This window comes from Lagenorhynchus albirostris, chromosome 9 (genome assembly GCF_949774975.1).
Source record: "Lagenorhynchus albirostris chromosome 9, mLagAlb1.1, whole genome shotgun sequence".
Lineage (NCBI taxonomy): Eukaryota > Metazoa > Chordata > Mammalia > Artiodactyla > Delphinidae > Lagenorhynchus > Lagenorhynchus albirostris.
The window spans coordinates 25,388,044-25,398,479 of NC_083103.1; the positions used below are offsets into that span (position 1 = coordinate 25,388,044).

At 42.5% G+C, this 10,436-nt stretch overlaps 1 protein-coding gene and 1 pseudogene across 3 annotated transcripts in view; one reads left to right on the forward strand and one right to left on the reverse strand.

The window, feature by feature from the left end:
* The window catches only part of LOC132525886 (copper transport protein ATOX1-like), a 25,798-nt pseudogene extending 21,941 nt beyond the window's left edge, over positions 1-3,857 (forward strand).
* PRRG4 (proline rich and Gla domain 4) overlaps positions 1-7,722 on the reverse strand; it is a 16,687-nt gene extending 8,965 nt beyond the window's left edge. The window contains exons 1-3 of one of the 3 annotated variants that reach the window (XM_060159459.1): positions 7,640-7,722; positions 6,874-6,986; positions 1,158-1,321 (exon numbers count right to left, since the gene is read on the reverse strand). In XM_060159459.1, the coding sequence (XP_060015442.1) occupies positions 1,158-1,321; positions 6,874-6,976 (267 nt within the window). In that variant the 5' untranslated portion in view covers positions 6,977-6,986; positions 7,640-7,722. Of the gene's footprint in view, positions 1-1,157; positions 1,322-6,873; positions 6,987-7,086; positions 7,219-7,371; positions 7,500-7,639 lie in introns of those variants that run through there. The other 2 variants (XM_060159458.1, XM_060159457.1) reach the window with 2 other exon arrangements.
* Between the last annotated feature and the right edge of the window lie 2,714 nt (positions 7,723-10,436).

Sequence of the window (10,436 nt, forward strand, 5' to 3'; positions counted from 1 at the left end):
GCTGATAGTCTCCCTTCACCTGCCCAGAGCCCTCGCTCAGGCATCAGGGGACACTATCGCATTAGAGAGTCGATGAAAGTAGCAGAGGTGGAAGTTGAAGCAGGGGACTCATTATCATGTTTGAAAAGGAGTCTGATTTTTTTCTACATTAGGTGAGCCCTCAGTCTCCTAGGAAATTTTATTGAAAGTTATTTATTGATTTGGAAAGACATCCCTGAGACTGTTTAAGTTCAGTGTTACTTGAGAGAATAGAAGCCATTTTTAAGGAACTGTGATAAAATTAGAAAACGGGTTTGTGAAAAACAATAGAATTTCAACAGGCACAACTACAACGCAGAGTAGACTTTCTTTCCCTTCTCTAATAGATGCAGCAGATAATAGCAGGGAATGGAATCTGGGCACAATTTTGGAAGAAAAAAGAACTAAGTTTCAATAACACCTGCATTTAAAGGATACCTAGAGAGGTTCTTATTGACCAAAGAGTAAAATGGGATTCTTGAGGAAGGGGAAAAGGAGCTGGGGTTATTTAATCTACAAAAGTGAAAAATCTGGGTCACTTGTCATTCTTAAAGAATATGCCAGATTATAACAGGGACAGTGCTGGCTGTTTGTTTTGTACCTTTTCAGGATTAACAGATAGGATTTAATTGTATTTTAAGGGAGAACTTCTAAAGGTTTATTGCCAAGCAATAAAATCCTGAATGCAGGGACTATATATCTTATCTTCAGTCTCTAGCAGAGCACTTGGCACATAATAGGTCGTCAATAAGTACTTGAAATATAAATACAGTAATCAAAAATGGTAAGTCCTAATAGAAAAAATTGCTCTGAGTCTTGAATGACTGAAGCCTGAGTCAGAGAACTAACTAAAATAATATCCTGAAGTTTAATTCACTCTGCTTCATTATTGTCTTTGAATATCATAATGTTAAACACAGAAAATCACGACATAATTGATAATTTGATAATTACTATAAGCCCAGTTAAGTATAAAGCCAAGTCTAAATGGGCTAATTACAATATAAGAAAGTAGAAAGAGATAACAGGTATACAATCTGAATTCTATTTAAGGCACATAATCTCTACTGACTGAAAGTGCCACTTCCTTAAGTACAATTTAAAAGATGTCTAGCCAATTAACATATCAACCAAATTACCGTTTTATCTTCATCCACAAAAATTTCTCTGGCTTCCTCATAATTACAAAGTTCTTCTCTGCATTCTCTTTCTAGGTCACTGGAAGTGAAGAGCTCCAAATCAAATCTATTATATAGGAGGTGTCTACGTATGAACAAGTTTGCTTCTTCTTTTGATGTAAAGACTAGCAAAAAAATAGAAAGATTTCAAACACCGATAAAAAATAAGGCAGAAAATTCCTGTTTTAATTACGGTAAAAGCATATAGTTCTTTTGATCTGGTTAAATTATACCAAACTTTCTTGTGTGGTTTTAAAATCTGACAAAAAGAAATATCATCAGTAAAAATAATTCCTGCTAAATATGAAGTACAGATACTAACAAAATTCCAGAACATACTTGAGTAGATTATGTCCGAAATTATCAGCATAAATAAAAATTATGTGAGTATCACTTTTTCCTCTAGACAATTATTTTTCCAATAAATGGCAGGCCAGACTATTCTATTTCTAAAGTGTTGGTTTCCTATTATCTTGACTGAGAAAAATTAGTCTGGTGTAACAGACAGAGTACTGGACTAAGAGTTAGAAGACAGACTCTTCTTTTTGATTTGGCTTAGCTATCAGCTATATCCTGGGATAAGTCACTTATATCTCTGGGTTGCCATTTCCTGAAAACACTTTTTTTTTTTTTTTTTTTGGCTGCACTGTGTGGCATGCAGGATCTTAATTCCCTGACCAGGGATCGAACCCATGCCCCCTGCCCTGGGAGTATGGAGTCTTAACCACTGGACCTCCAGGGAAGTCCCTGGGTTGCCATTTCCTCATTTGGAAAATGGGAATATGAACTAAATAATAACTAAGATCTCTTTATGTTTTAAAATTATAAATTCATACATTTATATTAAAATTGTTCTATCAGGTTTATACCAAAAAATTTTAAACTTCTAAGCTAATAAAATCATAAGTTAATTATAAGATTAATTAAAAGCCATTCAGTCCCTCCCAAAGGAGTAGCTCCCTCCACTCAGCCCCTAAACATGTGTCTACAAAGTTTTATAAGACTCCGTCTACATGTGCATGTAGGGAAGGTAAATGGTAGACACCATAGCTAAGCACAGGTTGACACAAAACCAAAATATCCTACCAAGGCAGTATTTTCAAAACCTGAAAACTTCAAACTCGTTCTGGTGTCACACAAAGCTGAAGTGATCTTGCTCCAGATCATATTACTGAGACTGGAATTCAGAAACTCTCTGAGAACTACCCCAACTGCTTATAAGAATTTAAAAGTCTTGGTATTTCTCACTGCTAACCATTACTAAAGGAAGAATATATTAAAGTGGGCAACTGAAAGATGGATCAAGACTGACGACAGGGACTTCCCTGGTGGCGCAGTGGTTAAGAATCCGCCTGCCAATTCAGGGGACGTGGATTTGATCCCTGGTCTGGGAAGATCCCACGTGCCACAGTGCAACTAAGCCTGTGCCACAACTACAGAGCCTGTGTTCTAGAGCCCACGAACCAAAACTACTGAGCCCACGCACCACAACTACTGAAGCCCACACGTCTAGAGCCCAGGCTGTGCAAGAAGAGAAACCACCGCAATGAGAATCCTGCACAACACAATGAAGAGTAGCCCCCGCTCACCACAACTAGAGAAAGCCCGCGTGCAGCCAAAAATAAGACCTAATGCAGCCAAAAAAAAAAGACTGACGACAGTGCATGGTCTGGAAGACTAATACTAATTTGAGAGTGACCTCAGGTTGGCCATTTATTCTTAGCCTTTGAGAACAGTCACACCTTGGCCAAGATATTTTCCTTACTAATCAATCACTTTTCCAAGCAGGTCTGAATCTTAACAGAGCTGGATTTGTCAGATACAGTAGCCACTAGCCACATATGGCTATTGACCACTTGAAATGTGGCTAGTGTGAATTGAGATGTGCTGTAAGTGTAAATACACAGGGGACTTCAAAGACATGGTTTAAAAAAATATGAAATATCTCAATGCTTTCTATTGCTTATATTTGGAAATACTGGGTTAAATATTTTGGATATATTAGGTTAAATTAACTACATTATTAAAATTAATTTCACCTTTTTTTTTTTTTTACTTTTTAAAATATGGCTCTAGATAATTTCTTATGTGGTTTGTATTTTATTTCTATTGGCCAGTGCTATTCTAGTGTATTCATTTCTATGTTAGAAATAACACATATGAGCTATTTGAACCAAGGGGGAAGCCAGAATGGGATCATTGGTGATAGATGTTTTGAGAAATATTCTAAAGGGTAGACCAGTGTGATAAAATATTTTTGTTCTTTCTTCTTCTTTGTCTCCTTGTAGATTTTACACTACCACCTAATGGAGACAGAATGAAAAATTTTCCAAGTCTCCATCATCTCTCATTGGGATTCTTGCAATGGCCCTCTAAGGCAGGGGTCCCCAACTCCCGGGCCATGGACCACTATCGGTCTGAGGCCTCTCAGGATCCGGGCGGTACAGCAGGAGGTGAGCAGCGGGCCAGCGAGCGAAGCTTCACCTGCCGCTCCGCTCCCCATCGCTCCCCATCATTGGATTACTGCCTGAGCCATCCACCGCAACATCCGTAGAAAAATTGTCTTCCAAGAAACCGGTCGCTGGTGCCAAAAAGGTTGGGGACCGGGCTTCCCTGGTGGCGCAGTGGTTGAGAGTCCGCCTGCCGATGCAGGGGACATGGGTTCGTACCCCGATCCGGGAAGATCCCACATGCTGCGGAGTGGCTGGGCCCGTGAGCCATGGCCGCTGAGCCTGCGCGTCCGGAGCCTGTGCTCCACAACGGGAGAGGCCACAACAGTGAGGCCCGCGTACCGCAAAAAAAAAAAAAAAAAAAGGTTGGGGACTGCTGCTCTAAGGGCTCTCCTTGTCCCCTACAGCTACACTGGTTTCCAATGTGCCTGGTTCTCTCCTGCCTTTGAACTTGCTGTTTCCTCTAAATAGAACTTTCTTCTTTCACTCTGCTCTCTCACTTCCTTCTGGATTTTGTTCAATGTTACCTTGAACCCCATCCCCACTCACCCACCTCTGGCAATCCCCATCTCCTACTATATTTTGTTTTTCTTCATAGCACTTATCACCATCTGGTGTTCTGTATGCTTTACTTACTTGTTACCACTCTGTTCCCCTAGCTAGAAGGAAAGTTCCATTAAAGCAAGGGATGTTGACACATAGAGATGCCAAAAAAATTACTTACAAAAATAAATGGATGAACTTGACTTTCCTGTAGTGGGAAGGAACTCTTGGACCTAAATTCTACCAGTTGAAGCAATTCAGAGGTATAGTCCGTTACTCAGCTTGGCATAGGTTTAAAATATTAAACCAGTAATGAAGTAACTCTGAGCCTGCCTAACTTAGCTATATTGTACTTACTACATGAAATCTAATTTCAGAATGGAGAATTAGAATCTGCCTCTGTATTGCTACTTCTCAGGTACGCCCAGATCTTTACATTTTATTGGCTAGAAAAGCAGTGCCAAATTTCTCATTGTCGGTCTCCTATTCAAGTCAGTTTTCTGAGTTATAAAATGCCCCTGCCCTCCAAATGGGACTTTCAACTTAAAACGAAAATAAAAAAGCGAGTCATACATATTTTTATTGTTCCTGAAATGATATTTATGCCAACGAAAGTCTTCACTGATGTATAAAACATGCCCTCCAGGAGGGGCTGCTGTTTACCACTTCCCTGACTGTGAAAGTTCTGATTCAGTCCATGGTTGACCTTACACTTTCAGTGCCTTATCAAACATCTTCCTGCCTCCCTTATGATCTTAGGAGAAATACTGTCCTTTGTTATTTGGGGTCTAAGTAGCCCTGGATTTGCTTTTAATTGAAAGAGGCAAACTTCCTTGCCCCTGTAGCATCCTGAACTTCCAGCGAGAGTTCCTATTTTCCCTCTGGCCGTTGCTGGAGGATGCACTGGCCTTTGCACCTTTGTATCTGCCTCAGATTGTCTTTCCATCTCTGTCTCCTGTCTTAGACCATCCTAGGAAGTTGCCTGTGCATTCCCCTATTTTAAGTCCACCAACTGAGATATTCCATTTTCCTGTCTCCCCATGCTTTCTAAATAAATTCTTTTTAGGTCATTTCAACCCCACCTTTGGGCTTTATCAGAATGCAGCTGAAGGTCCTTTATTTTCCTAATTACTTTTCATATCTACATTTATTATATCTCATTTGCAGATAGAGAGCACTGGCTTCTGTGCCATACAACTCTCCGGAGACAGAGTTACTGCTAACTCACTCTTTCCTCTGCTCTTGAAACTCTCTGTTTTAACTTCTGTCATAGAGTTTATGGAGATTATCGGTTTACACCCTGCCTCTCCCACTAGATGAAGTAGTCCTCCCGGTCAGGATTACAATCTTTCATTTCTACATCTCCAGTGCCTAGCAGAGAGCTCGGCACATAGTATATGTTAATAAAGAGGTTATTACTGAACAAATCAGCTTTTTAAATATACAGGATTCTTCATTTACATTTCCCACAGCTAGCTCCAGCCTTCTGCACTCAAGTATGATCTCTAAATTCCTTCCATAGTTTGTGATGTCCTTGAGACTGTCTTTTATGCTGTATCGTGTGAATGAATGAATACACTCCCAAGCATTCTGGAGATCAGCATCTGGTCCTGCTGAGCATGGATCATCCACCTTATGTATGAGTGGACTTACATATATGGTGCAACTTGGGAGGCACCAAGAAGGATTTCCTTCCAAATCTCCCCCATCCCACTGGCTAGCCTATCCAATTGCCTAGAATTCTGCCGTCAGTGTTTGATTCCTTCAGGTTAAGATATTGCCCTATCTTAACACACACACACACACACACACACACACACACACACACACACACCCCCTCCTAGAAGGTTTGAGACACTAAGCTGTATTAATCATTAATAAGTCATCCAGGAGTATTAGTGTCACAGATCCTTCCCAAAAGAAAACAAGAGTAGGATCTGATGAGAATGAATAAGGGACAGGAATGTGTGGAGAGGTAGATCCAAAGCACTGGCACTGGGTAGGGAAGCACAATGACTACGCAGGGAGAAATGAAAGCCATTTTTTTTTCTTTTCTGTTTTTTCTGGTTAGGCTTTCAAAATATGGGCAGGAATCAGTCTAAGACCTGGAGTCCACAAGGTATGGAATGCTAGGTTAGCAAACCCCAAACCTAATCTTCTCATACCTTCTGACTTTACCCAGATAACCAGGCATTTAAAAGTTACAAAGGACCTCAGAGATCATTCCACTCCCCATCCCCCATCACCATCATTTTACAAGCTGAAAGGGGTTAAGTAACTTGCCCAGAGTCTCCTAACACATCCGGACTAGATCCTGGTCTCCCTGTCCATCTTTCCAGGAAGAACTGGAAGAATTATGCTCATTATAATTACCACATAGCTTCATCTAGAAAAATGGCACTCACTGATTTTCAGAAGTTGAAATAGGTTTTCCATTCAGTTAACCACCAACCTGGTCTTAAATATATACTTAGCAAAAGTAACTCACAGAAATGAATGTGTATAAATTGCACTTAACATAACAAACCACAACATTACCAAATAAACCACAAATTAAAGGACATTTTAGTGCTTCTATGATTGATGGGGGCATGTAGTTTCAAAGACTGCACTTTCTGGTTTGAGCTCTGTAATCCGAGTCAGGTTTCCAGGAGGGTTTTCCTGGAGCCGGAAGCCAGGCTTACCTTCTTCTCCCGCATGCCTCGACTCCTCTGGACTTCTTGTGCGATGAGGGAACGCGAAGGTAAGTATGCGCAGCTGGCTGAGTAGCACCAGGAGTGTAAACATAGTCTGGCAACTGTCAAACAAACCGAAACAAACAAAATAACCAACAAAAACCACGTCAAAAAAGGCCCCGGCTCAGCACTTTGAGTTCCTGTGGGAACTGAATCACCTACCTGTTGTGCTCAAAGCCACCGCGCGACTGCGCCCCGCGCGCGGTTTCGGTCGCCGGCGTCCGACCCGCGCCCGGAAAGCAGCCCCGAGAGCGTGCCCGGGGACAAATGCCGCCTCCGCCCTACCCCTCGCCTCCCCACCCCACCCTCCGGACTCTGCAGACGGCAGAGCGGGCACCTATCGCCGCGGCCGCCCTCTGCTTTCCGTTGGAATCGAGCCCGGTCCGCCGAGGTGGCCCCCTCCGAGTCGCCCATTCCTCGTCGGGGCCGAGCCGCCGGGCCCCGCACCTGCAACTGCGGGCGCATGTTCCAGCAGCTCCCAGGCCGGAGCCTCGTGCTTGGGTAGTCCCTAAGGCCGCCAGACCCTCCGTCTCGGCGCCCCCAAAACCCTCGCCTTACTCTCCGCAGGGCCGGACTGGCCCGCACGCTCGAGGAAGCGCCTGGGGTCCGCGGAGCGCCGCCCTGGCCGGCACGGGGACGCGCGGCGCAGGCCCAGCCTTGATCCCGGGAGGCCGCGAAGCTGTGGGAAAAGGAGGAAGCAGCTCCTTGGGAGTACCTGGCCGCGCTCCTCCTCCCGGGGGCCGGCTCACCTGCGGCGGGCGGGCAGTTGGCCGGCGTCTCCGGGGAGCCGTCCCTCGCTGTAGCTGTCGCCGTCGCCGCCGCCACTTCTGCCCTGAGCCCTGGGCTAGCCCGGCCGCCCGCAGCCAGTTCTGGCCCCGCCTTGGCGCGCGGGGGGCAGGTTTGGGACTGGTTTCTAGATCCCGCGTCCTCCGCCGACTCAGGGGAGCGTGTTCGACTCCCAGTAGCTAAGCAGAGCACCCCCCGGAGCGTCCGGGGCTTTTCGCTTTGGGTTACACTACGCTAGGGGCTCTGTCTTGAGACCTTAGGTCTCAAAGGGTGGCCCGCGAAGGAGAGCAAAACATTCATCGGAGAAGTACTATGAACTGGGAAGTGACCTTAAAAATTAATCGATTACGTTGGTTCTCAAATCGTGGTCCCCTAGGTCTGGGTCATCTCCAAGATCCTTTCAAGGGGTCTCCGAGGTCAAAATGATTTCTTTTATGGTACAAAGACATGATTTGCCTTTTTCACTCTCATTCTCTCATGAATATACAGCGGAAATTTCCAGAGGCTCTTTGACGTGTAATGATGTCATCACTCAGCTAACAGGGTGCCTGCATGTGTATTGTGTTTTCCAGTATTTTCTATGGTAGTAGGTTTAAGTATCAATATGTACGTTTTTATAGAGATTCAAAGAGATTAATAAAATTTGCTTGTTATTAGTGCTTTCTGTACTGTTATTCGCTATCTTTAGTCATACCTGGCAGGATAGCTATAAATCATTTTTTCAAACAAGTACTCATCTGAAATCTTGAGCTTTTCTTTGAGCCTAGGCAGGAAGACAACAAAAACTAAGTACACTTTGTTGTCTTGATTTGAAATAATATTTTGAAAACTTCTCAGTTTAACAGGTAATATGATAAATACCATTAGATAGAATTCACATAAGTAAAAGCTCTTTGGCGGCCACCACCTATAATGACTTATAGCATTTGGCAGTATGAACACAAACTTCAGCCACTATGGAGCTGCAAGATATTTTGAGATTAGGTAGCAAAGAGAGAAGAGACTAGTCAGTAACGACATTGTTCAAGATTGTCAATTTCTTCTGTTATTTGCTGTATTCATCTTCTTATTTTGTATCATTTGCTTTTTTAAAGTCACAGTATTCTTATGCTTTTCTCCCAAAACATTTTAAATGCTTTTATTCTGGCCATCTGTAGAATTGGGCCGGATATTATGAATCTCATTTTACAAAGGATACTGAAGCATGAAGAAGTAAAGGATCTTGGAGAGTCATTGGTCAAGTAGTAGCCCAGCTCTTGACTCTTTCCAGTGCTTTTTTGAGTTATTACCAAGCCGTGGAGGGCAGGAGGTAAAGAATTATTTAATTTCAAAAGAAAGAAAAAAAAATCAGAGCAATGAGATTAATGGACTTGGATTAGTATGGTAATGCATCTCTGAGTTTGAGCACATACCCACCCACTTACCTGTGTGAACTCAAGAATGAAATGGAAACTCACTCTATTGTGTGGGCATGAGGATTGACTCAGACTGTGACAGGAAATGTTAAGGTTGCAGCCATGAAGCTCAGTGATGTTAAGGGCACATCCACATCCTTAAAGGCACAGCGTTAACTGTGTCATCAGACTACTCAGAACAGAAGATGCTACTTTACTGAACTTATGTTTCTGTGACATTTTAGCCTTGACATTTCAGCATTGGTTGTTTGGTGTTTTACTTTATCCCCGTAAAATCAGTAGGTGGAAAATGAAAGACTCCTACTGTTCAAGGCTGATTCTATGTCTCTATGCAAGTATTTTCAGATTCAACAAATAGGCAGAGGGGTTAAATATTTTATTTTAATCATTTGCTTAAATCCCTCTAAAGGAACTTTTTGCTAGAGCTCACATTTAATTCTATCATTTAAGAACAATGATTGTTAATAACAAAATAAAATAAAAAACAGTGTGAGAGGTTATCTGGTTTCCTGGTCACCTGATTTCATGTCATGCTGTGGTTAGTAACGAGAACTACATGTCATGTTAAAAAAAACAGTAATCCTTAGAGTCCTTACAGGGCACATAGGAACCTGAATCAGCGTGGTTCTGAGCTGCCCTCTGGGGCCTGTGACAAGGACCTATGTCATAGCTGGTCACAAAACTCTCACTCTTTGTTCAGACCTTGGCATTTTTACAGCTATGATTAGTTCCTTCACTCATTGGACTCATTTTATCACCATAATCTTACTCTCTGATTGCCACACAATTTTTTTTTGGCCTCTTTTTTGTAAACCCAAGCTCAGGTAATAATGTGCTAAGTAAACAGTTGTTGTTGTTTTTCATACATAAGTTTATTGGGCATCAATTGCAAAACCATACTTTCATGCACAATGTCTGAAAAGAGAGTTTAGACAAATCATGTATTTTTAGCTACACAGCTGACAGTGTTTAAGAATCATTCAGGGACTTCCCTGGTGGTCCAGTGGTTAAGACTCTACACTCCAAATGCAGGGAGCCCGAGTTCGATCCCTGGTCGGGGAACTAGATCCTGCACGCCGAAACTAAGAGCCCGTGTGCCACAACCAAGACCCAGTACGGCCAAATATATAAATAAATATTTTTAAAAAAGAGAATCATTCATTTATTCTGCATCAAAGAAGGGTAATAATGGAGTGCTGATGTTGCTGGTACTGATTAAAGACATACATTATATGGAAGACCTGTTAGGAAATCTACAACCTAGGATCCTATTTATCCTTCTTTGGTGAAGGATTCTCCTTTGTTATTTTA